The sequence below is a fragment of the Heptranchias perlo genome, chromosome 6 (genome assembly GCF_035084215.1).
Source record: "Heptranchias perlo isolate sHepPer1 chromosome 6, sHepPer1.hap1, whole genome shotgun sequence".
In the NCBI taxonomy this organism is placed as follows: Eukaryota; Metazoa; Chordata; class Chondrichthyes; order Hexanchiformes; family Hexanchidae; genus Heptranchias; species Heptranchias perlo.
Genome location: NC_090330.1, coordinates 2,053,293 through 2,079,888, shown reverse-complemented (window position 1 = coordinate 2,079,888; position 26,596 = coordinate 2,053,293). Strand labels below are relative to the sequence as shown.

Below are 26,596 nucleotides of genomic sequence, written 5' to 3'. Positions count from 1 at the left end.
ATTACAGGGACGGAGCTGTGCGCGAAGCAGCCAACGCGGCCTGGCTCTAGGACAATACGGTAGTGGCCGAGGATGCAGTAGCCATCTCCTGAGAAGGAACTGCCAAACGCACGAAGATTATAATCTGTTCTAGCTGGCTACCCTAGAAACAATTATCTTCAAAGTTACATCTAGGGTTGGGCCACAATCAAGGGCTTTGGAGCCTTATCCCTGAGTGTGTCTTTAAATAATCAGAGGCGGATCGAATTAAAAGTTGGTTGAAAGTGATCATGGTAGGGATATCTAACAGTGCAGCATCTGATTGATGCCACAAGAGGATCTAGTACGTATTCACACAAGCTGGCTGGCAGCCTCAAGAAAAGAAAACTTGCATTTATAAAGTCTACAGGACTTAAAAAAACTTAAAGACTTTTAAAGCGCAGTCAGTTATGTAGGCAAATATAACAGCCAATCGCACATCGGCAAGTCCCACCAACAACAGGTCGATGAATGACGACTTTATCTGTTTATTAGTGGTGTGGTTGAGAGGAACCAGGACCAGAACATCCTGCTCCTGTTCAGACTGTGCCATGGAATTCACTAAACAGGCAAATAGGTTTAACCTCATCCGAAAGACGGCACCTCCGACAGCGCAGCATTCCCTCATCAACTGAACTGGGAGCGTCAGCCTAGATTTTGTGCTCAAATCTCCGGAGTTGGGGCTTGAACCCACGACGTTCTGACTGAGCCACTTGACACCATTCTGTTCCCTTTAAATGTTGTCAATTTTGCCATCTTTAAAGAGGAATCCCAGACCTGTGCAAATTTTAGCCTGGATTTTCCTATCCGTATTATTTTAACAGTGATGATAATCCATTTGGGATACTGCTGGTGTTAACATAACACCGATGAAACCTCAAGTACTGTAACCCTGCCTGGGGAAACACAGAGCGGCTCTTGGGACTGGGGTTCCTCAGTGTCCTGGGCTAATGTTCCCCGCTCTCCTCTCTGCCCATCCTTCACCAAAAATTACAATCCATTTGTTATTTATATACACTAAAGCATATTAATTTAATACAGAAATAAATTCAATTACAGTGAAACCGCCATTATCCACACTCCAATTATCTGGTAGGACAAAGATCAAAACCAGTGAGATTCTTTTCCCACCCGTATCCTAAGTTTCCATTCCTGGGCTGTATGACGCTCCCGGGGGCCTTTGTATTAACCCCCAACTTCTGTTATCCACTGGTGGGGAGGGTAGCGGGAAGATAATGGAAGTTCCACTTGTTTGCCACAGAACAATAAAGACAGACACCAGGAAAAGCGAACGAGACAGTCCAGACAGAGTCTCTTTTTATACATATATATATATCCCTCGGTCCAACTTCTTTTGGCACCAACTTCCATCAAGTCTCATCGTGAATTCCCGCTCTGTGCAAACATCGGTTACGTGACTGAGTTCTGCTTTCCTGAAAATTATTCTTCCACAAACTATTTTCTTAAAAAAAATTTTTTTTTTTTGTTTTAAATCTTTGGCAAATATTTCTCCTCAAAGAATTTAAACTGGTTAGGAGGAGCCTAAGTGCTTTACTGGGTTTAGTATAAAGTGTACTAACAAAATGTCCACTTGTTTCATTAGTTCAATATTGTTTTCATACAGAAAATGTCTTCATATTTTCCACACCATTACAAAAAAGTTAGCCCTTGTTCGCAGTTTCCCAATCCAGTGTAGGAGCCAATACAGGAAAAAAGTAGCTCAAATTGACAGATTTTAAATAATGAATCTCACAATAAACAAGTGTAAACAAGACTCGTGTCTAAGATGCAGATAGGGTGAGATGAAGTAGGGAGGGAGGAGGCTTGTGTGGAGCATAAACACCAGCATGGACCAGTTGGACCGAATGGCCTGTTTCTGTGCTGTAAATTCGGTATAATCCCACTACAACAAGCAACGTCCTCTGACACCTGGTTCATCTGCTCCCATCTATTCCCAGCCTCCTCCTTCCTTTGATTACCTGAACTCCAAGCTCCCCTATTAATACACTTTGCCCCAGACAGGAGATGCAAGTGGGACAAGGCAGTGAGTGCGAGGATACGGCCCTCTCCACACATCGCCAGAGTCACTCCCACTTCGGGCTCCAACTAGCTGCCAGATCCCGATGTCTCCTGCGCCAGAACACGCCCACATTCAGCACCAGGAACATAACATTAGGGAGCTACAGAGCACGGGGAAACTGCCTGATTACCAGTAAAGTCAAAAGAAAAAGCTCCACATTTCTCAGGACAGCGCAGTGGCACAAGACGCTGACTGCGAACATGGAGCAGGCCCACTGAATGGCAGCAGACAGGGCTGATGCTGCGATTCTCTGCACACCATTCAGATCCTGGTCCTACCCCGCACTTGGCATCGAGCAGAGGGACCAGGCTCCTCTCTACAAGGGAGAGGGGGAGAAAAAGGCAAATGTCAATCCCCCCCACCCCCGAGGGAGTCAGCTGGAAGCCAACCCTGACCCGTCCCTCTTCAAATAGGGGGGGGGACGCATGCGTTGGAGAGGGTGGGGAGAAGAGCAGGGCAGCCAGACTGTTAAAGTGTAGCGGGCACGAACTGGGAGGAAGGATTGGTGAAACTCGAGCTCTACATTCTAGGGGAAAACCTCATCGAGGTGTCTAAACCCAAAGATTACAGCGGGCTCAATTAGTGCACGAAAGCTTAACACGTTCGTACCAAGTTACTTTATCTGCAGTTTTAACAAAGGTGCAAACATTTTTAAAATTTGAAACAAGGGATCCTAGTAACTTCATACAAACGTGGCAAGTATTCAAATAAATTTCTAGGCTGTAAAGTATTAAGCAGCACAGATAAGGTGAACCTTATCAAACTAAGTCTGGTCAGCAGCTCCAGAGGAATTTGTGGAAAGTAAAAAAACAATAAGAAAAAAAAAATCTTTACTCAGAAAGTGAACACTATTCGGGGGAGTTCTAGATGCCGGGCTGGGTGAGTTCCAGTACTAGGATTCATTAGACCAAATGGGTTTTCCTAGTTAACCTTTTGTTATGTTCTTAGTTTCAGAGCAGCATTGGCACAATGCCAGCAGCAGGATCACCGTTACCCTGGGAGAGAAAATAATTGGGGAGTGTTGTAATTTTACAATGCTCGACTGTAGATTTAAACCATCAGGCGCACACACACCTGAGCAGAGTCCTTAGTGCACGAGTGGTGGGATTAGAGGGTCGCAGGTGTACAAGGTTCTCCTATTTAATAGGAACTGACATGGGCAGTGGAACATTAACACAGAAATTTACAGCACAGGCCATTCGGCCCATCGTGTCTGTGCCGGCTGAAAAAGAGCTATCCAGCCTAATCCCTCTTTCCAGCACTTGGTCCGTAGCCCTGTAGCTCAAGACACTTCAAGTGCATATCCAGGTACTTTGTAAACACGTTGAGGGTTTCTGCTTCTACCACCCTTTCAGGCAGTGAGTTCCAGACCCCCACCACCCTCTGGGTGAAAAAATATATGGGGTTCTCCATCCTCTGAACAGGGGCATCGGAAATGACGGCCTCCCACTCGGTTACCAGGACAACTGCACCCCTCCATCATCCTACCTGCTCGCGCTGTCCCTCACACACACACTAAGAAACAACAAGGGGGGGATGGGAAGAGGGGAAGGCAGAAGTGTTCAGTTGTGATGCTCCGGCCATCATGGTGGGTGGGCTTGATGGACCAGCTGGTCTTTTCCTGCCCGTCAATTTCGTATGTTCATAAGGCAGAGATCTCCAGTTAAACAGGGGCGCCCCCGGAGAAGAAACAGGAGCAGCGCAGAGATATAGAATCGCACAGGAGGAGGAGAAGACAGCATTTGGATGCGAAGCAAGAGCTCAGCCCCAAGACGCCAAGACCAACTCAGACGCAACGTTTGAGCGAGTTTGTTTCGAGCCAGGGGACACGCACTGACAACGGTGAAATGCTCCTCCCAACTCAGCGTGGGAAAGCGTTATCAAGTGTCACTGACCTCCCCCCCCCCGCTTTTTGAGAGAGGGGAGGGCTGGCCAGGACAAGAGAAATGCTTTAGGTTAAATGTGATTCCCTCTCTTCCCACCTCCGAGAAACGTTCCCCTTTTAAAAAGAAATAATTGAAAGGTGAACTATAGATTACAACTTGGTACACGATCTGCGATGTGAATTATTCCACAGTCCACACTTCCCCGCTTCGCCCTGCAGCGAGCTCGCTGATCAACAGGGCTCCAGGACTGTGGGATGACGAGTCACCGGGGGCACCTCCAACAGCAAACAGGCGGCAGCAACAGTCGCGCCCAAATTGCCATTTTTGATTCCGGCAGTGGGCGAGAGAGGAGACAGCCGCGAACACGAATCTTCAACAACCGCACGGGAGCGGGTTGCGCGATTATAAACGTGGGCGTAAGGCACGTCCAACCATTCAGGGTCGGACCGCACAGCTCAGCTCAGCTACCTTGGCCGATCGAATCGTTCTAGGGTTCGGGGGGGGGGGGGGGAGGGAGAAGTCGAGCGATGAAATCACAGGCAGCGATTCTGAAGCGGCAAAGGATTAAGAACAAAAATAAAAAGCATCACGAAAGCGATGGCTTGTATTATTCCTGTACTGGCTGCACATCACACAGACTGGGAGTAACAGGCAGAGAGCCCCTGGGTGGAGGGGAGCGGAGTGGGGAGAGAGAGGGATAGCAATCCCAGTCCAACTACTTGGTATTGGAGGTGACTGTTGTCCGCAGCAGGTAGCTCTCCTCACTCCCTTTCTTCCGGTTAACCGTGGTCCGCTCCAGGTCAAAACGCCGCTGCAGCCTGAAGGCCAGCTTCCGGTCCTCCTCCTCCTGCCGTGCACGGTCCAGATCGGTGTGCGAGGCTGGGTCGGGAACGCCGCTGTTCCCCGCCGCGTTCCATTTCACCCGTTTGGTCTGACCGCCCGGCGTCGTGTGCTTGGTCTTGCGGAACCTTTTCTTGCCCCGGTGCGATCGGGATGACGATGCGACTCCTCCCCCTCCACCGGTGGCAGTGCTGCCGGTGGCCCCGGCTCCCTTGCGGCGTTTCTTCCCGGAGCGAGCCGGGCCTTTGGGATCTTGTTGCGGCCCGTTCTCCTGCTCCGTTCCCCCGGCCTGGCAGTCCACGGCCTCCCACTCCAGATCTTCCATTGTGGTGTCTGGGACCTCCGCCGAGGCCGAGCAGTCCATGGGCAGGGAGGGAGATAGAGGGTCCGATCGGCCGGCCTCGGGGGATCCGCGGGAACCAGAGTCGTCGGGCGGCGCCAGCCCGGAGAAGTCGCTCCCCGACATCGGCCGCCCGGTGGTCGTCTCCTCCTCCTCCTCTTCCTCCAAGGTCAGGGTGGCCTTCGAGACTGTCTTCTCCTTGCGGCGGTCCCGCAGGATCTGCCCCCACTTGGCCAAGATGCTGGGGTTGACGTCGTACGTCGTCATCTTCTGCAGGCTGTAGCCGAGGTTCCTGGGGGTGGACTTGACGATCTTGGGTTTCAGGAGCCTCCCGTCCGGCAGCTTCTTGGGAGGGGTGCAGGGGGAGCAGATGATGGGCTTGAAGTGGTTGAGCTCCCCGGAGATGCTGTCGTTGCTGTCAGGGCTGACTGACCGCTCCCGCTTGACCGGGCCCGAGAGCGAGGGGTCGCTCAGGGTCCGCTTCTCCGAGCTCAGGTCGGGGGCAGAGTTGGAGCGGCTGTTTTCGGAAGAGGACAGGATGTTGATTAAAGTGTTGGTGCTGAGGGAGCTGGTGGTGACGGAAGCTGTCTGTAAGCAAAAGGGAGAGAGATTTAAGAGGTGCCGCCACAAAAAAAACCCATATAAAACAGATCTTAAAACTACACAAGGACAGGGCAGAAATATACACGCACAAAGAGACACTGATGGAGACAACAACGGTATAATGGCCTTGGAGGGGGTTTAGTGCAGGTTCACCAGAATGATACCAGAGGTTAGAGGGTTAAACTATGAGAACAGATTTCATAAACCTGGCTTGTATTCCCTTGAGTTTAAAAGATTGAGAGGTGATCTAATTGAGTTATTTAAAATGTTAAAAGGATTCGATAGGGGAGATAGAGAATCCAAACTAAGGGGGTGCAATCTCAGAGCTGGGCCATCCAGGTGTGAAATCTGGAAGCAGATTCACCAGAATGATACTGGGGCTAAAAGGGTTAAATTATGAGGACAGGTTGCAGAGACGAGGCTTGTATTCCCTCAAGTTTAGAAGATTAAGGGGTGATCTAATTGAGGTGTTTAAGATGATTAAAGGATCTATTTTTTTTTCCTTCATGGGATTTGGGAAGTCACTGGCAAGGCCAGCATTTACTGCCCATCCTTAATTGCCCTTGACAAGGCTAGGCCATTTCAGAGGGCAGTTAAGAATCAACCACATTGCTGTGGGTCTGGAGTCACATATAGGCCAGACCGGGTAAGGATGGCAGGTTTCCTTCCCTAAAGGAAATTAGTGAACCAGATGGGTTTTTACGGTCACCATTACTGATACTAGCTTTTTATTCCAGGTTTTTAAAAATGTTTTAATTAACTGAATTTAAATTCCCTGCTGCCGTGGCGGGAATTGGACTCATGTCTCCAGATTATTAGTCTGGGCCTCTGGATTACTAGTCCAGTAACATAACCACGATGTGACGGTGCCCACTGTGGGTAGGGTAGATTGAGAGAAACTATTTCCTCTGGTGGGAGAGTCCGGAAAATCAGAGCTAGGCCGTTCAGGAGTGAAATCAGGAAGCACTTCTTCACACAAAGGGGAGTGGATATCTGGAAAACTCTCCCTCAAAAGGGCTGTCGAGGCTGGGGGTCAATTGGAGCTTTCAAGACTGAGATTTATATAATTTTGTTGGTTAAGGGTGACGGAACCAAGGCGGGTCGATGGAGTTAAGATACAGATCAGCCACGATCTAACTGAATGGCGGAACAGGCTCGAGGGGCTGAATGGCCTCCTCCAGTTCCCATGTTTGTGGATACGATGGTTAAGTTGACAATTCTATCACTGTTACCTGCCTACAGGTGGGGCTATAAGTAACGATTAACAAGGCGCTCTGATCACTCCTCGATATCTCTCAAGCTGCACTAAGGATTAACTGGTACCATCAACCAATGAGGTACTTGGTACATGCTGGTGGCTAAGCTGTGGTTGGATCTTTTGTTAATTTGAGTTGGTTTATGTGGAACAATGAGACAGACAGAAAGGAAAGCCCCTCCGACAGCGCGGCCCCTCCGACAGCGCGGCGCTCCCTCAGTGCGGCCCCTCCGACAGCGCGGCGCTCCCTCAGCGCTGACCCTCCGACAGCGCGGCGCTCCCTCAGCGCTGACCCTCCGACAGCGCGGCGCTCCCTCAGCGCTGACCCTCCGACAGCGCGGCGCTCCCTCAGCGCTGACCCTCCGACAGCGCGGCGCTCCCTCAGCACTCCACCGGGAGTGTCAGCCTAAATTTTGTGCTCAAATCTCTGGAGTGGGACTTGAACCCATGACCTTCTGACTCAGAGGCGAGAGCGCTGCCCACTGAGCCATGGCCGACAGGCATCACAATACATCCCCAGATTAATCCTAAATCCTGAACAAATTTCTCCTGCAATGCATTAGTACCAGTACGCTGCCATAACAAGTTATCCTTATGGCTTGGATGAACCAGACAATGAAATGCCCTCACGTCCACTAGGAACTGCGTCACTAACGCTTCCCACCAACTGGCAATCCCTGCAGTACCTAAAAGGTGCAACAAAAGGGTGTTGCACGGCATGTCACCGCGGCGACGCCACCCCCGCTAATGGTGCACTGCTGTAACCATGGATACCTTGGTTCCGCTGTCACTGCGAGGCGTTGTTCTTCGGTTCTGGTTATTTTCCACCGGCGTGCTCCAACTTCGATTCTTCTCTGAGTTTGCACCCAGCATGCTGCAAGGCAAGGAGCCAAGAGTGAGGGAATGGCAGCTTTATTCTGGGCCACTTCAACATCTTGCATTTATATAGCGCCTTTAACGTAGTAAAATGTCCCAAGGTGCTTCACAGGAGCGATTATCAAACAAAATTTGACACCGAGCCACAGAGATATCAGGACAGGTGATTAAAACCTTGATCAAAGAGGTAGATTTTAAGAAGTGTCTTAAAGGAGGAGAGAGAGGTAGAGAGACAAAGAGGATTAGGGAGGGAATTCCAGAGCTTAGGGCCGAGGCAGCTGAAGGCACGGCCGCCAATGGTGGGGCGAAGGGAATCGTAATTGGATAAGAGGCCAGAAGTGAAGGAGCGCAGGGATCTGGGAGGGTTGTAGGGCTGGAGGAGGTTTCAGAGATAGGGAGGGGGCGAGGCCATGGAGGGATTTGAAATCTAGGATGAGAATTTTTTTTTTTTTTAATGGAGGCGTTGCTGGACTGGGAGCCAGTGTCGGTCAGCGAGCTCACGGGAGATGGGTGAACGGGACTTGGCGCGAGTTAGGATACGGGCAGCAGAGTTCTGGTCTTTACATCAATAGACTGCTCCTTGCGCAGTTATTGTTCAAAACCACACACCAGAGAGTTAGCAGAAGGCCCGGACTCCACTTACCTTGTGATGCGACCAGAAGAGTTGGAGCTCAGCTTGCTATTGGCTGTCGAGCCCCGTTGCCGGGTAGACATGTGTTTAACTGGCTCCTCGTTCTCTGAATCGGACATGTTGTCAGCAGCCTGCGGGAGAAAAATATCCCTCAATATCTCTTGTCATATCTCACTGAACAAACAGGGACACTACAGGACTAGCAAAAAAAAACCTGATAATTCTGGGAAAATACATTCACAAGATGATGCGGCGCCGTTTCATTTTTAAATTGGCTCAGTCGGTATCGATCTATCCTCCAAATCAGAAGGTCGTGGGTTCGAGCCCCACTCCAGAGACTCGAGCACAAAATCCAGGCTGACTCTCCCAGTGCAGTACTGAGGGAGCGCTGCACTGTCGGAGGGTCAGTACTGAGGGAGTGCTGCACTGTCGGAGGGTCAGTACTGAGGGAGCGCTGCACTGTCGGAGGGTCAGTACTGAGGGAGCGCTGCACTGTCGGAGGGTCAGTACTGAGGGAGCGCTGCACTGTCGGAGGGTCAGTACTGAGGGAGTGCTGCACTGTCGGAGGTGCCGTCTTTCGGATAAGACGTTAAACTGAGGCCCCGTCCGCCCCTCTCAGGTGGATGTGAAAGATCCCATGGACACTATTGGAAGACGAGCAGAAGGGAGTTCGCCCCGGTGTCCTGGGGCCAATATTTATCCCTCAACCAACATCACTAAAAAAAAACAGACGATCTGGTCATCCCATCTGTCTGTTCCACTGTTTAAGGTGGGTGTTAAAGATACCATGAAGATACAGGAAGAAGAGCAGGGAGTTAGTTCCCCTGGCGTTTTGGCCAATATTCTTCCCTCAACCAACACCAAAACCGGGTTAACTGGCCGTTCATCTCCTTGGTATTTGTGGTGCGCAGATCAGCCGCCACATTCACTGACGTAACGACAGTGACTGCGTTTGTACATTTGAGCCTTTAGTTCTTCCCCAACTTCCTCTCTCCTGAAGGTGATGATTCACGCCGGGGTATAATTCCGTCAGCACCAGTAGCCTTCCAGTAATCATGCATAAGCCTAGATATCGAGCGGATGCCAGCTATTTGACCATGGACGGCATCATCGCGGATCCTAATCCCTCTCGCAGACATGCGCTGCCAACGGGAAACTGTGTTTGGTCAGAGTAAACGAGAGCTTTGTTCTGCACAGACCCCAATGCCATAAATGGCTTGGGTGACAGAGGGGAAAATAAACCTTCATTCCCCAGCACCACTAATTCTCACCTCGATCAGTGCGAAAAGCAGTTCAATCAGGGTTCTGAAATGGGTGACGTTATTCCCAAACTAACTCACTGCAGTACGTGGTATAGGAGTCCCAAAACTTTACTGTTGGAGGTTTAGTATTGAGTGGCGTTGTGCTATCACATACCGGCCATTTTAATCCTGATTAAATGCTAAGGGATCACAACAGGAGATGCCCCCCTCACACCAAATACCCCAGACCCACAAGTCTGACCAGTGTCTCCCTGACATCTCCGGACAGGTGCGAGGTAGGTCAGACATCAAGTCAAGCAGTTATACAGGGCCTTGGTGAGACCACACCTGGAGCAGTGTGTGTAGTTTTGGTCTCCTTACCTAAGAAAGGATATACTTGCCATAGAGGGAGTGCAGCGAAGGTTCACCAGACTGATTCCTGGGATGGCAGGACTGTCGTATGAGGAGAGATTGGGTCGACTCGGCCTGTATTCACTCGAGTTTAGAAGAATGAGAGGGGATCTCATTGAAACGTATAAAATTCTGACAGGACTAGACAGACTGGATGCAGGGAGGATGTTTCCCCTGGCTGGGGGTCCAGAACGAGGGGTCACAGTCTCAGGATACAGGGTAGGACATTTAGGACTGAGATGAGGAGAAATTTCTTCACTCAGAGGGTGGTGAACCTGTGGAATTCTCTACCACAGAAGGCTGCGGAGGCCAAGTCACTGAATATATTTAAGAAGGAGCTAGATAGATTTCTAGTCACAAAAGGCATCAAGGGGTATGGGGAGAGAGCGGGAATATGGTATTGAGATAGAGGATCAGCCCTGATCATATTGAATGGCGGAGCAGGCTCGAAGGGCCGAATGGCCTACTCCTGCTCTTATTTTCTATGTTTCTATGTTTCTACACTTACAACACGGGAGAGTAAACAGGGAGATTATTTCCAATTCAGCAGTGAATTAGTAACAAGGGGGTGTAAAGGAAAAAGAGGAGGGGGAAGAGAGAGATAAAAAGAGAAAAAGAAAAAGAGACGGAGATAGAAACAGCAAAAAGGAGAGAAACAGAAGAGAAAGGGACGGCGATGGAGAGGGAGAGAGAGAGAATTTAAACACTCACAAATTCTCGACTCCATTTCCTCGCCAGCTCCTCGTCCTTCTTCACCTGCTCCGCGATTGCCGCCTTCTCCATTTGTTGCTTCTCTTGCTCCCCTTCAGCCAGAATTATCTGAATTATTTCCGCTGTGACCGTCTCGTCATCCTCCTTCAAGCTCTCCCTCTCCGCCTCGTACTGGAAGGAAAAGGTTTATGCTTCAGCCTCCGTATCCCGATCAACACTCCCGTTTCCCCCCACCCCATCAGGGACAGCCCCCACTGACACTATTAGCAAAACTGGTTCTATAATAACTTGCATTTATATAGCACCTTTAACCTAGTAAAATGCCCCAAGGCACTTCACAGAAGTGATTATCAGACAAAATTTGACACCGAGCCACCTGAGACAACATTAGGACAGGTGACCAAAAGCTTGGTCAAAAAGGTAGGTTTTAAGGAGCGTCTTAAAGGAGGTGAGAGAGGTGGAGAGGTTTAGGGAGGGAATTCAGAGCTTAGGGCCTAGGCAGCTGAAGGCACAGTCGCCAATGGTGGAGCGAAGAGAGTGAGGGATGCACAAGAGGCCAGAATTGGAGGAGCGCAGAGATCTGGGAGAGTTGTAGGGCTGGAGGAGGTTACAGAGACAGGGAGGGGGTGAGGCCATGGAGGAATTCAACTCCTTAAACGTGTCGATTTAAAATGTACGTTCAGGCCCTTAACCCCATCAGCAGTTAGTGGGAGCTCGGCCCAATGCCTTTGTTTTGGCCAGTCCCATGAAGAGCTTTCGTCTAGCTGACTATTCCCGCTCTGAAAGGGCCCCACCTGCAATGTTAAATTGTCTTTTCACCTTCAGACTGTAGGTGGGGGTGGGGATCTCCTGCGTATTTCCAGCCGCCTTGTGTTTTCTTGCTTGGGCAGGCACTCCGTTACAGAGGGAATGCTGCGCTGGCTTTTGGATCGGGCGTTAAACCACGACCCCTGCCTGAGAGTTCAAGTAGATGCAAATGATCCCATGGCACGATTCGGAAGAGGATAGCCAGGTCTACCCAGCCAACACCACACAGAAACTAACCAGTCACTCATCTCACTGCTCTTTGTGTGGTCTTGCTGTGTGGAGAATGGCTGCTGCATTTGCCTTCTCAACAGTTCAAAATAAAAAGGAAAAAGACTTGCATTTATACAGCACCTTTCACGACTCAAGCGTTTTACAGCCAATAAAGTACTTTTTGAAGTGTAGTCACTGTTTTAATGTAGGAAACGTGGCAGCCAATTTACGCACAGCAAGGTCCCACAAACAGCAATGTGATAATGACCTGTTAATCTGTTTTTAATAACGTTGGTTGCGGGATAAATATCGGCCAGGATGTTAATTCCATCCATGTGATTCATATCAATTAGTGTTGATTGTATTCAGGTGGTGGGTATCAATTGGGGCTCATTTTTATATATTTTATCCTTCACCACCAGGCTATCCAGCTTATAACAGGACACCAGGAAGAACTCCCGTGCTCTTCTTCGAAATAGTTTCATGGGATCTTTTACACCCACCTGAGGGGGAAAACGGTTTCATGTCTCAGCAAAGCTCTGCCATTACAGTCACTGGTACTTGATGGGTCAGACCTGTCCAACCTGGGTAAGAGCCACAGGCAAACTGCAACTCAAACGGTTTGCCACAGGCCGAATTATATTAACCAAGGCAAACAACAATTTTCAATTATTATTTGACCATATTCTTTTGAATTCTGCTTTCTTCATGACAACATACCAATATCACGAGAGAAGGAAGAGACTCTGGTCAATCACGTCTCATCCGAAAGACCGTCCCTCCGACAGTGCAGCGCTCCCTCGGTACCGTCCCTCCGACAGTGCAGCGCTCCCTCGGTACCGTCCCTCCGACAGTGCAGCGCTCCCTCGGTACCGTCCCTCCGACAGTGCAGCGCTCCCTCGGTACCGTCCCTCCGACAGTGCAGCGCTCCCTCGGTACCGTCCCTCCGACAGTGCAGCGCTCCCTCGGTACCGTCCCTCCGACAGTGCAGCGCTCCCTCGGTACCGTCCCTCCGACAGTGCAGCGCTCCCTCGGTACCGTCCCTCCGACAGTGCAGCGCTCCCTCGGTACCGTCCCTCCGACAGTGCAGCGCTCCCTCGGTACCGTCCCTCCGACAGTGCAGCGCTCCCTCGGTACCGTCCCTCCGACAGTGCAGCGCTCCCTCGGTACCGTCCCTCCGACAGTGCAGCGCTCCCTCGGTACCGTCCCTCCGACAGTGCAGCGCTCCCTCGGTACCGTCCCTCCGACAGTGCAGCGCTCCCTCGGTACCGTCCCTCCGACAGTGCAGCGCTCCCTCGGTACCGTCCCTCCGACAGTGCAGCGCTCCCTCGGTACCGTCCCTCCGACAGTGCAGCGCTCCCTCGGTACCGTCCCTCCGACAGTGCAGCGCTCCCTCGGTACTGACCCTCCGACAGTGCGGCACTCCCTCAGTACTGCACTGGGAGGGTCGACCTGGATTTTGTGCTCAAGGACCCCAGCCCCCGTTTCACTGCCCGCTTGGCTTTGGACTTTATGAAAGTTGGAAACTCTGACAGCAGATGTAGAAAAAAAAGGTTATTTAAACTAATGACACCAACAAGCAGTCCCAATTCACAGACAAGATAACGTGACCAGTTACCAAACTCCATCTCTATTCCATAAAAAGCAGGACAGAAGCTTTAAATGTTGACTGATCAGACAGAGAGAAGCAAGTCCTGTTGCACAGACATCTAGTTTGTTCTGAATGTAACGAGCTGTTGGCTCCCTTCACACCTCTCCTCCTTGCTGTATCTTGCTGCCTGTGGAGCTGGTCAGACCTGGCCTATGTCCAGGGGAGTGAGGAACATGCACAGACTTGCCTCGATAAGATATGAGTCGTATTTTCGGCTGGCTAAAAAACACAAACAGTGATGGGACAGCTCCCTCGCTGGTTCAGTCGATAAAAGCAGCTTGTTTTCCGGAAGATTCCAGATCTGTGCCAGAGGAACAGGAGGAGGCCGTTCAGCCCCTCAAGTCTGTTACACCATTCAATTAGATCATGACTGATCTGTACCTCGACCCTATTTACCTGCCTTTGCTCCATTTCCCTTTATATCCTTACCCAACAAAAATCTATCCATCTCAGTCCGGAAATTTCCAATTGACCTCCAGCATCCACAGCCTTTTTGGGGGAAGAGAGTTCCAGATTTCCACTACCCTGTGTGTGGAAAAAGTGCTGTCTGATTTCACTCCTCAATGGCCGAGCTCTAATTTTAAGATTATGCCCCCTTGTTCTGGACTCCCCCCACCAGAGGAAATAGTTTCACTGTATCTTCTCTACCAAACCTTTTAAACAGCTCAATTAGATCACACCTCAATCTTTTAAACTCAAGGGAATACAAGCCATGTTTATGCAACCTGTCCTCATATTTTAACCCTTTTAACCCCAGTATCATCTGCGCTGCAGCCCCTCCAAGGGCCAATATATCCTTCCTGAGATGCGGTGCCCAGAACTCAACGCAGTCTCCGGACGGGGTCCGACCAGAGTTTTAAACTCCGTGGCATCACTTCGCCCCCTCTTTGTATTCCAGCTGCCTTGAGGTAAGGCCAACATTCCATTTGTCTTTTTGATTGATTAAAAGCCAACAGCTTTTAGTGACGTGTGTACTCGGTCTCCCAAGTTAAACCAACTCAGCTGGGCAGCAAGTGGGGGCTTTTCAGCACCCCGAGCCAGTGACTCCTGCAGTGCATGTGGAGTGTGGGCAGACTGGGCTAGACCGCGATGCCTCTCACCAAACAGCCTGCTGAGACTCACCGTCTAGACTCACGCATGAAGAAATGGCAATTGGGGAGAGGGCGCCAAGCGCCTGTGAGCTGCACTCCAACGGGAGCCAGTCCCTGCGGGAGAGGAGAGCGTAAACTGGACACAAGTCAGGAGTGGCAGTCAAACCGCGCAGAGAAAGCGCGCACAAGCAGCTACGTGACAAACGCCTTGATTAGATTCCAGCCTGTAACTCACTCCCGGGTATCCGTTATTCTATATATAAACCACCTGAATCCCCCCATTAGACCATAGTCCATAACTTACCCCCAGGTATCTATCATTTGTTATGTAGAATATCTGACAACGGGGACAAATGGTGCAGGAAGTGAACTCCCGATGATTTTCTAAAGATGTGCAGCAACATCAAGACACGTGAAAGGAGCATGATTCAGGATCACAGAAAGATCTTTCAACAATACTCAATTACTGGATTAGGGCCGAGGCAGCTGAAGGCACGGCCGCCAATGGTGCAGCGATGAAGATCGGGGACACGCAAGAGGCCAGAATTGGAGGAGCGCAGAGATCTCAAAAGGTTTTGGGCTGGAGGAGGTTACAGAGATAGGGAGGGGTGAGGCCATGGAGGGATTTGAAAACAAGGATGTGAATTTTAAAAACAGGCCAGGGAGGTCCCTGGTTTCACTGCTGATCCATGCTTAGTTGGCCAGTCACGGTCAGAGCAACAGGGAAAGCACTACAACCGGCCGCAGTGCCTTGGGCCGGGCTAGGGAGAGGCCAGGGTTAGGAAATCAACCAGGGTCCCTGCTCTGGATCACTACCCACCGACTCACACATCCGACAGCCGCGATGCCCCTCGTGGTTAAACAGCTCGGCAACACTTGATGTCTAGGCCCGAACGTGAAGAGTAGCTACACGGGTGAGGTATGGGACCACTGTTGCCAGCAGTCAGCAGTTTCAGGAAAGAAAGATTTATACAATGCTTTTCATGACTTCAGGACGGCCCAAAGCGCTTTACAGCCAATGAAGCACTTTTGAAGTGTAGTCACTGTTGTAGGAAATGCGGCAGCCAATTTGTGCACAGCAAGATCCCACTTGTGATAATGACCGGACAATCTGTTTTTTTAGTGATGTTGGTTGAGAGATAAATATTGGCCCAGTGCGTGGGGAGAATTCCCCTGCTCTTCGAAATTGTGCCGTGGGACCTTTTACGTCCACTTGAGAGAGCAGACAGGGTCTCGGTTTAACGTCTCATCCGAAAAACGAGAGGAGAGGAGAGAGAAAAATTGGGGAAGAGAAGAGGGGAATTTGGTCTGTATCTTCTCCCCTACTCAATTCCCGATTCACCTACAGGAACTTTGCGGTTCCTCCAAGGAGATGTTAGGAACAATGCGTAACAGAGCAATCTATTCAGGGCCTACTGGAAGGAGAGGGCCCGTAGTTCATTCCCCACCCGTCTCCGCGCTCCCATCCGGTCTTAAAACAAAGTAATTGAAGTGTCGGAGGACAGTACCTGTCGGAGCCGGCTTTCAAACTCATCCCGGACTTCACCCGCTTTACTCAACACCAGAGGAGCACGGAATACACGGCCTGCAAGGAGAACAAAGGCAAACTCACTAATCGACAAACGCAACTCCCGTCTCACGAGGCATCTGCAGCAGTCGATATGCTTTGCTCGGTTGAGGCACGATAATCATAACAGCACAGAATAACATCGTGCCTGTGCCGGCTCTTTGAAAGAGCTCTCCAATGAGTCCCACTCCCCGCTCTTTCCCCATAGCCCTGCTAACGTTTCCTTGTCAAGTATTTATCCAATTCACTTTTGAAAGTTATTATTGAATCTGCTTCCACCACCCTTTCAGGCAGCGCGTTCCACATCAGAACAACTCGCTGTGTTTAAAAAAAAAAATTCTCATCTCCCCCTCTGGTTCTTTTGCCAATTATCTTAAATCTGTGTCCTCTGGTTACCGACCCTCCTGCCAATGGAAACAGTTTCTCCTCATTTACTCTCTCAAAACCCCTCATAATTTTGAACACATATAGATAAGGTTCTATATAAACACAAGTCTGTTTTTCACGGCGTGTTGTAGAGACTTGAAGAAAAGGAGAAAACAATATCTGTTCAATGCTCACTGAGTGTATAGAACGAAGGGTCACTGCCAGGAATGCAGCAACAGGGAGGTACAGGAAGTGTGACAAAGTTCCTCGGGGCAGTGTCCTAGGCCCAACCATCTTCAGCTGCTTCATCAATGACCTTCCCTCCATCATAAGGTCAGAAATGGGAATGTTCGCTGATGATTACACAGTGTTCAGTTCCATTCACAAGCCCTCAGATAATGAAGCAGTCCATGCCCGCATGCAGCAAGAACTGGGCAACATCCAGGCTTGGGCTGATAAGTGGCAAGTAACATTCGCGCCAGACAAGTGCCAGGCAATGACCATCTCCAACAAGAGAGAGTCCAACCACCTCCACCTGACATTCAACGGCATTACCATCGCCGAATCCCCCACCATCAACATCCTGGGGGTCACCATTGACCAGAAACTTAACTGGACCAGCCATATAAATACTGTGGCTACAAGAGCAGGTCAGAGACTGGGTATTCTGCGGCGAGTGACTCACCTCCTGACTCCCCAAAGCCTTTCCATCATTTACAAGGCACAAGTCAGGAGTGTGATGGAATACCCTCCACTTGCCTGGATGAGTGCAGCTCCAACAACACTCAAGAAGTGCGACACCATCCAGGACAAAGCAGCCCGCTTGATTGGCACCCCATCCACCATCCTAAACATTCACTCCCTTCACCACCAGCGCACAGTGGCTGCAGTGTGTACCATCCACAGGATACACTGCAGCAACTCGCCAAGGCTTCTTCGACAGCACCTCCCAAACCTGCGACCTCTACCACCTAGAAGGACAAGGGCAGCAGGCACATGGGAACAACACCACCTGCACGTTCCCCTCCAAGTCACACACCATCCCGACTTGGAAATATATCGCCGTTCCTTCATCGTCGCTGGGTCAAAATCCTGGAACTCCCTTCCTAACAGCACTGTGGGAGAACCTTCACCACACGGACTGCAGCGGTTCAAGAAGGCGGCTCACCACCACCTTCTCGAGGGGCAATTAGGGATGAGCAATAAATGTTGGCCTTGCCAGCAACACCCACATTCCATGAATGAATAAAAAAAAACTACTTGCATTTATATAGCGCCTCTAACGTCCCAAGGAGCGTTATCAAACAAAATTTGACACAGAGCCACGTAAGGAAATATTAGGACAGGTGCTTGGTCAAAGAGGTAGGTTTTAAGGAGCGTCTTAAAGGAGGAGATGGAGGTAGAGAAGTTTGGAGTGGAGGGAATTCCAGAGCTTAGGGCCTAGGCAGCTGAAGGCACGGCCGCCAATTATCCAATTCCCTTTTGAAAGTTATTGAATCTGCTTCCGCCGCCCTTTCAGAGCACATTCCAGATCATTACAACTCACTACTGAAAAAATTTCCTCCTCATCTCCCCTCTGGTTTTTGTTGCCAATTACCGTAAATCTGTGTCCTCTGAATACCAACCCTCCTGCCAGTGGAATCAGTTTCTCCTTATTTACTCGATCAAAACCCTTCACGACTTTGAACACCTCGATTAAATCCCCCCTTAAACTTCTCTGCTGGATGGAGAGCCATTTAGCCACCGGTGGTGCAGCAGCACTGAGAACAGCACCTTCCAAACCTCCAGACTCTCAAACTTTAAACAAACCAGCGAGTGAGAAATACGAGCCCAAATAGGACTGAGATGCCCGGGCTGGATTGTCAAGACTCTGTGGCCTAAGTTTGGACAACCCTGCACTACAGAAGGGGAGAGGACTGATGCTGTGGTGTGTTTAACGGTATTTAAATTTCACATATAAATAGGGGCATTGAGCACAAAATGCAAAGAGGTAATGCTGAACCTATCACTGGTTAGGCTGCCATTAGAATATTGTGCCCAGCTTTGAGCGCCTTACTTTAGGAAGGATGTCAAGGCCATGGAGAGGGTACAGAGGAGATTCACTGAGATGATACCAGGATGGGGGGCTTTGGTTATGAGGAGAGACTGGAGAAACTGGGGTTCTTTTCATTACAGCAGATGGAGGGGCTCAAAATTATGAGGGGTTTTAAGAAGACAAAATATGGAAAAAACTATTACAACCGCACAGTGAGCCTGTAAACTGGAGGACATAAATTTAAGAAACATCACCAAAAGCACGAGGGGAGAGGTTAGGAGAATTATTTTTTTTAAAAAACGCAGAGAACATGAAACGCCTGACCAGAAACAGCGGTGGAAGCAGAATCGAAAATAGCTCTTAAAGGGGAAGTGGAGAAATATTTGGGGAAAAAAATTAAGAGGGTGTGGGGAAAGGGCAAGGGGGTTGTAGCTCTTTAAGGGAGACAGCACAGACACGATGGGCCGCATGGGCAAAGGGTAGCGGAGTGGGACTAATTAGATAGCTCTTGCAGAGAGCCAGCACAGGCACAATGGGCTGAATGGCCTCCTTCTGTGCTGTAACATTCTAAACGTTAGCTTCAAGCTGACACAAAGTGCATGGGAAACACACAGACCCAGACCAGTAATGATTTCAGCTTTCAACACTGATTATTTGGAGACATTTTCCACCCAGGGTATTTTTGCTTCAATTCCTGATTGTATTTCTGTTTAGTTGTCAAGTTATTTTGAATCAGATTTAAAACAAGCAGCTATGAACTTCAGAAATTCTACTTCACTATAAAACTCTCAGCTGCTGTCTCATATGAACGTAAGAAATAGGAGCAGGAGTAGGCCATACGGCCCCTCGAGCCTGCTCCGCCATTCAATCAGATCATGGCTGATCTTCGACCTCAACTCCACTTTCCCACCCGATCCCCATATCCCTCGATTCCCCTAGAGTCCAAAATTCTATCGATCTCAGTCTTGAATATACTCAACAAATGAGCATCCACAGCCCTCTGGGGTAGAGAATTCCAAAGATTCACCACCCTCTGAGTGAAGAAATTCCTCATCTTAGTCCTAAATGTCCAACCTCTTATCCTGAGACTATGTCCCCTAGTTCTAGACTCTTCAGCCAGGGGAAACAGCCTCTCAGCATCTACCCTGTCAAGCCCTCTTAGAATCTTACATGTTTCAATGAAATCACCTCTCATTCTTCTAAACTCCAGAGAGTATAGGCCCATTCTACTCAATCTCTCCTCATAGGACAACCCTCTCATCCCAGGAATCAATCTAGTGAACCTTCAATGCATCCGCTCTGTGGCAAGTATCTCCTTCCTTAGAAAAGGAGACCAAAACTATACACAGTACTCCAGCTGCGGTCTCACCAAAGCCCTGTACAGTTACAGCAAGACTTCCTTACTCTTATACTCTAACCCCCTTGCACTAAAGGCCAACATTCCATTTGCCTTCCTAATTGCTTGTTGTACCCGCATGTTAATTTTATGTTTCATGTACAAGGACATCAAAATCCCTCTGAACACCAACATTTGATAATTTCTCACCATTTAAAAAATATTCAGTTTTTCCAACCAAAGTGAATAACCTCACATTTCCCCACATTATACTCCATCTGCCACCTTCTTGCCCACTCACTTAACCTGTCCATATCCCTTTGCAGACCCTTTGCGTCCTCCTCACAGCATACTTTCCCATCTAGCTTTGTATCGTCAGCAAGCTTGGATACATTACACTCGGTCCCTTCATCTAAGTCATTAATATAGATTGTAAATAGCTGAGGCCCAAGCACTGATCCCTGCCCCCCTCCCCAGTTACAGCCTGCCAACCTGAAAATGACCCGTTTATCCCTACTCTCTGTTCTGTCCTTTAACAAATTCTCTATCCATGCTAATATATTATCCTCAACCCCATGAGCCCTTATTTTGTGTAACAACCTTTTATGTGGCACCTTACTGAATGCCTTTTGAAAATCCAAATATACGACATCCACTGGTTCCCCTTTATCTACCCTGCTAGTTACACCCTCAAAAAAAATAGATTTGTCAAACACGATTCCCCCTTCATAAAACCGTGTTGACTCTGCCTAATCATATTATGATTTTCTAAGTGCCCTGTTACTGTGTCCTTAATAATGGATTCCAGCATTTTCCCGACAACTGATGTCAGGCCAAATGGCCTGTAGTTCCCTGTTTTCTCCCTCCCTCCTTTCTTGAATAGCAGGGTTATATTTGCTACCCTCCAATCCATGGGGACCTTTCTAGAATTTAGGGAATTCAGGAAGATCAAAACTCACCAGCACCTTCTCTTTCTTTGTGACCCCTCAATTTTCTACCCCAAAACTGCCCCATCCCCTTTCACAATGCTTGTGTCACCCTCCCTCCCAATCTTTTGCCCACGTACGATTGCCCCTTTCTGTCTCATTCATCCCCTCCATTTGACCCCAGCCCTTCTCACCCCAACATCTTACCCATTTCTAACTCTCGTCCTGGATCTCCAATCCACAACACTCTTCATGGCCCCGTTCCTAGTGCTAATCCCTCTCAACCCCAACACAAACCTTTTCGCCTGACATAGCCTCTTCTATCCCCGTCACTCTTCAACCTAGCCCCGTGTCCCCAATATCGGACCATCGCCCCACCCTCCCTGATGCCAGCAGACTCTCTGCCTCGTACCCCAATCTCCTCGCCAACACATTTCCCCTCCTTCTCCCCACATTTCCCCTCCTTCTCCCCACATTTCTGACTCCAGACCCACTCCCACCTGTCACATACTGATGTTGTCCACCGCTTGCCTCCTCCCTCCCTGCCCCATTCTTCCACATCCATCAATATTGGGGGGGGGGGGGGGGGAAAGAGAGGGGAAGAGGAGAGAACATAAGACATAGGAGAAATAGGCCATACGGCCCCTCCAGCCTGCTCCGCCATTCAGTAAGATCATGGCTGATCTTCAACCTCAACTCAACTTTCCCGTCCAATTCCCCTGGAGTCCAAAAAATCTATCGATCTCAGCCTTGAATATATTCAGCGACTGACCATCCACAGCCCTCTGGGGTGGAGAATTCCAAAGATTCACGACCCTCTGAGTGAAGAAATTCCTCCTCATCTCGGTCTTGAATGTCCGACCCCCTTATCCTGGGACTATGCCCCCCAGTTCTAGACTCTCCAGCCAGGGGGAAAGGGGATATCAGGAAAAGAGGTGGAATAAAAGCAGAAATGACCAGAAATACCCAACATCTAAAGAAAGGGGGGGGGGGGAGAGGAGGCAGGTTAACGCCTGGGGGGTCGGAGCTGGGCTTTGACTGAGGGTCCGCAGCCCAAGCCCGACCCCCAGAGCCAGTCAGAGCGGGAGAGGCTCAGAGCCCGCTCCCGCACCCAGGGCTGTCCCGTATCCCCCACAGCCGGGCGGCGTATCTCCCCCCCCCACCCACGGTCCCCGGTCCCCCCGCTCTCACCGGGCTCCGGCCGCTGCTCCGCCTCTTCCTCCTGCCGCCTCCGGTCCTGCTTCCTCCTGCGGCCCCGCTGCCAGAGCGGCGCGGCGGCCCGGCTGCTGTCGGTGTCGGTGTGGCGGCAGAGCGGGCAGGCCAGGCCGAGGCCTAACCCCAGGCCCAGTCCGGCCTCGGGCACCGCGCGGCTCAGGCAGCCGCGGCAGTGCGAGGGTGCGGCCGGTGCTGTGGGCGGGGACAGGCCGCCATCCCCGGCCTGGGTCTGGGTCTCGGCCTGAGCCCGGGCTCCCTGCCGTCCTCTCCGGCTCCGGCTTCGGCTCCAGGCCGCCGTCGTCGCCGCCGCCATCTTGTGATGTTAGAGCCCCGCCCCCCGCGGGAGCGCGCCTGGACCGCGGGAGCGCGCCTCCCCCTGCACCCCTCCTCGGGGCACGCCGCCGCTCTAACCAGCTGGAACTAGCGCTGATCTTCTCTAACCAGCTAGAAACTAACTGATCTTCTCTAACCAGCTATAAACTAACTCTGATCTTCTCTAACCAGCTGAAACTAAGGCTGATCTACTGTAACCAGCTGTAGACTAACTCTAACCAACTCTGATCTTCTCTAACCAGATATAAACTAACTCTGATCTTCTCTAACCAGCTGGAACTAGCGCTGATCTTTTCTAACCAGCTATAAACTAACTCTGATCTTCTCCAACCAGCTATAATCTAACTCTGATCTACTGTAACCAGCTGTAGACTAACTCTAACCAGCTATAAACTAACTCTGATCTTCTCTAACCAGCTGTAACTAATGCTGATCTTCTCTAACCAGCTATAAACTAACTCTGATCTTCTCTATCAGCTATAAACTAACTCTGATCTACTGTAACCACCTGTAGACTAACTCTAACCAACTCTGATCTTCTCTAACCAGCTATAATCTAACTCTGATCTTCTCTAACCAGCTGTAGACTAACTAACTGATCTTCTCTAACCAGCTGTAGACTAACTAACTAACTGATCTTCTCTAACCAGCTGTAAACTAACTCTGATCTTCTCTAACCAGCTGTAGACTAACTCTAACTAACTGATAGCCTCTAACCAGCTGTAACCCAACTCTGACCTACTCTAACTAGCTGTTCCTTTCTCCAATCAGTTGGAACCTGGCTCCAACCAACTGTAATTCTGATCTAATCTACACTAATCAGAACTAACTCTGATCTACTCTAACCAGCTGATCCCTTCTCCAAACAGCTGCAACCTGGCTCTTAGCGGCTGTAATTCTGATCTAATCTACACTAAGCAGTTGTAACCTGGCTCTAATCTACACTAGCCGGTTGTAACCAACTGCGTAACCAGCACTAAACCTGACTAACTGGCTTTAATCCACATTAAATGACTGGAAGTCAGCCCTAAAGAAACGACTGTTGTTTAAACAAACCCATAATCAAAACACAGCCTAACCCACACTTGCATTTGACTCTTCAGCAACACTGACATTAACTAGCCGTTAACCCAACCGTTCTTAATTAACAGTTAGGATCAAATCAACACCAACTGGCTGTTACTCGGCTCGAAAACCCACATTATCAACTGAATTTGGTAAAATCTGGTAAATTTGTGTGCTGGCACCAGAACATAAATGACCACGAAAACTTTCGGATTGTTGTAAAAACCCTACTTGTTCATTAACGTCCTTCAGGGAAGGCAGCCAGTTGCCCCTAATTGCTCTGCCCTAAATGTGACTCCAGTCCCATACTACACTGTTGACTCAATGCCCCCTGAACCATAAACAGGGCAGCTACAATGCCCTTGGCACTGGTGCCCACATTCGAAGAACATTTTTTTTTACAAAAACAGTTTTATCTACCCCTTCCCCCACAATTTGGGCTTCGCTTTTCATAATCCTGCATCTTACAGACAAGTTATCTCCTTTTTTCTTAAATTGAGAAAACTCAGTGGAGATCTGAGGCCCATAGTGCAGGCAACCATGATTGGAAAAAGAGCAGGGGAGAAGGCGAGGTAAAACAGGACGTAATGATCAGTCGACGCCAAGCTTGGAGCTTTCAAAGGCCTGAAGATTGTCGGAGGGGAAGGAAAGACAGATGGAGGTGAGGAGTTCCACAGAATCGTGGTCCTGGGAAAGTAAAAGGCAGAGTCTTGACTCCAATAAAAGGAAGATGCAGGGAGGAGAAACGGTTTCCAGGCCTGAAAATTTGGAGCTTAGGAAAAGGAAGATAGGAAACTTCAGAGGTGCACTCTTTGCTTAGACTCACCTTCATGCATAATTACCCCAATGTTCTCCTGGCCGGCCTCCCATTCCCCACCCTCTAACTTTCAGCTCACCTAGAACTCTGCTTCCTGTATGAAGTCCCAAGCGCCAATCACTCCTGTCCTCGCTCACCTAAATTGGTTGCTGGACCTGTAATGTCTCAAATTTAAAGTTCTCACCCTTTGTGTTTAAATCCTTCAATGGCCTTGCCCTCCCAGCTCTGTAACCTCCTCCAGCTCTACAACCCTCCCCAAATCCAAGTAACACACCGTTTCTCTGACACAAGCCTCTTGTACAGATCCTCCATTCTCTTCACCTCTTTTCATTGGCGGCCGTGCCTTCAGCTGCCTAGACTCTAAGCTCTGGAATTCCCTCCCTAAACCTCTCCACCTCCCTCTTCCTCCTTTAAAATCGTCCTCAATACCCACCTCTTGGACGAGCTTCTGCTCACCTGTCCTAATATCTTCCCTTATGCCTCTGTGAAGCATCTCAAGACATTTCTCCAAGTGTAAATGCAAGTTGCTGTTGTTGAATGTCTCTCTAAATCTCCTGATAAGCCCTCAGCCTTACAAAGCGTGGTATCTAAGCACTTGCTGCTCTCAATTCCTGATTTCCATCCTGAAACGTTGGGTGAATGCAGCCTAGGGACAGACGCATTGGAATAGCTTTTCCTAACATCACGTCATTTTACTCCAGTCACACTGTGAATGGTGAGTGTTGCCCCCTCCCCCCCTCCCCCCATGCTCCTATTCATGATGTCACTGGAGTGGAACATTATACTGTCAGAATACAGGGGGAGGTTTGTTAAATTGAGAAACCCAACTGAAGAGCTCAAGGTCCACAGTACAGGTCACCACCATGATCAGAAACAGTTGGAGAGAAGTTAAAATGGATCAACCCAAGGTTGGGTTTTAAAGAACATGGAGATTGTAGGAAGGGAAGGCAGAGGGAGGCGTGTAGGTCCAGAGTGTCGGGGTGCTGAGAAACAATCAGTTAGAGGAGGAGATGGAGAGCATCCCCATTTATCCAACTTTGTGGCTGAGTCAGAGAGACCAGGAAGGTCTCAGGGTCCATCCCCGGGCTGTGCTGAGAGCCAAACTCTTAGAGTTTTTGTTAGTCCTCAAACCAAAACTAATCCCACTTCCTACTCTCTCGCCATAGCCCTGTATCAATCCAAAACCAATCCCATTGCGCCACTCTCTCTCCATAGCCCTGTATTAATCCAAAACTGATCCCACCGCCCCACTCTCTCCCCATAGCCCTGTATCAATCCCAAACTAATCCCACTGCCCCACTCTCCCTCCATAGCCCTGTATCAATCCCAAACTAATCCCACTGCCCCACTCTCTCCCCATAGCCCTGTATCAATCCCAAACTAATCCCACTGCCCCACTCTCTCCCCATAGCCCTGTATCAATCCCAAACTAATCCCACCGCTCCACTCTCTCCCCATAGCCCTGTATCAATCCCAAACTAATCCCACCGCCCCACTCTCCCTCCATAGCCCTGTATCAATCCCAAACTAATCCCACCACCCCGCTCTCTCTCCATAGCCCTGTATCCTCCTCTGCTTCAAGTATTTATCCAATTTTCCCTTAAAAGATGCAATGGCTCAACCATTCCCTGTGGCAAAGCATTCCATACTCAGTGTAAATAAATTTCTGCTAACCTCTCTCCTCACTTTGAGCTTTAAACTGAATTAAGCCTGGATTGGACTTGGCTGTGGGCCAGCACACTTACTAACACTCAAGTTGAGGCTCATAGATAAAGGACATTTGTGTGAAGTACTAGAGGACCTTTGCCTAAGTGTATCCAAGCAACAGTCAACAGCTCCAGGGGAGGAGAAAAACACAGTTAAAACACACTGGTTTCATCGGCATTCTGCAGCCCAAGTCCAAATCCACATTTTAGCTACGCCCAGCTGAGGGATTGGTAGGAAAATACCGCACTTTTTTTTGCTTCTTTTCAATTCGGAAAGGGGACCATTATGTACAATATGGCAGCTATCTTAAACCTTAGTTTACTCTGATCGATGTCTGTTTTTAATAACGTGACCTTTGAAAGCCTTTGTTATTTTAAAAATGGGACTGAACATTGCACTTGGAAATGTCGTAGGATTTTCCAATGTGACTGTTGTAAAATCGTCTGCAAGACTAGATGATTCAGCCAAAGACAGCATAGACCTTTCATCATAGAGAGGGACAGCACAGTTCCCCATTGAGAACTATTTTTTCTATATCCTCTCTCTCCCCAATAGCTCAGTGGGTACTGGGCCATACA

General features: G+C 49.4%; 1 protein-coding gene across 1 annotated transcript; it reads right to left on the bottom strand.

The window, feature by feature from the left end:
* Positions 1–1,018: 1,018 nt before the first annotated feature.
* rnf169 (ring finger protein 169) lies at positions 1,019–22,424 on the bottom strand. Its single transcript, XM_067985586.1, has 6 exons — positions 22,073–22,424; positions 16,160–16,236; positions 10,893–11,063; positions 8,542–8,660; positions 7,797–7,896; positions 1,019–5,752 (listed from the first exon to the last, which is right to left on the bottom strand). Exons 1-6 carry the CDS (start codon positions 22,407–22,409, stop codon positions 4,700–4,702), a joined length of 1,857 nt encoding a protein of 618 aa, XP_067841687.1. The 5' UTR covers positions 22,410–22,424; the 3' UTR covers positions 1,019–4,699.
* Between the last annotated feature and the right edge of the window lie 4,172 nt (positions 22,425–26,596).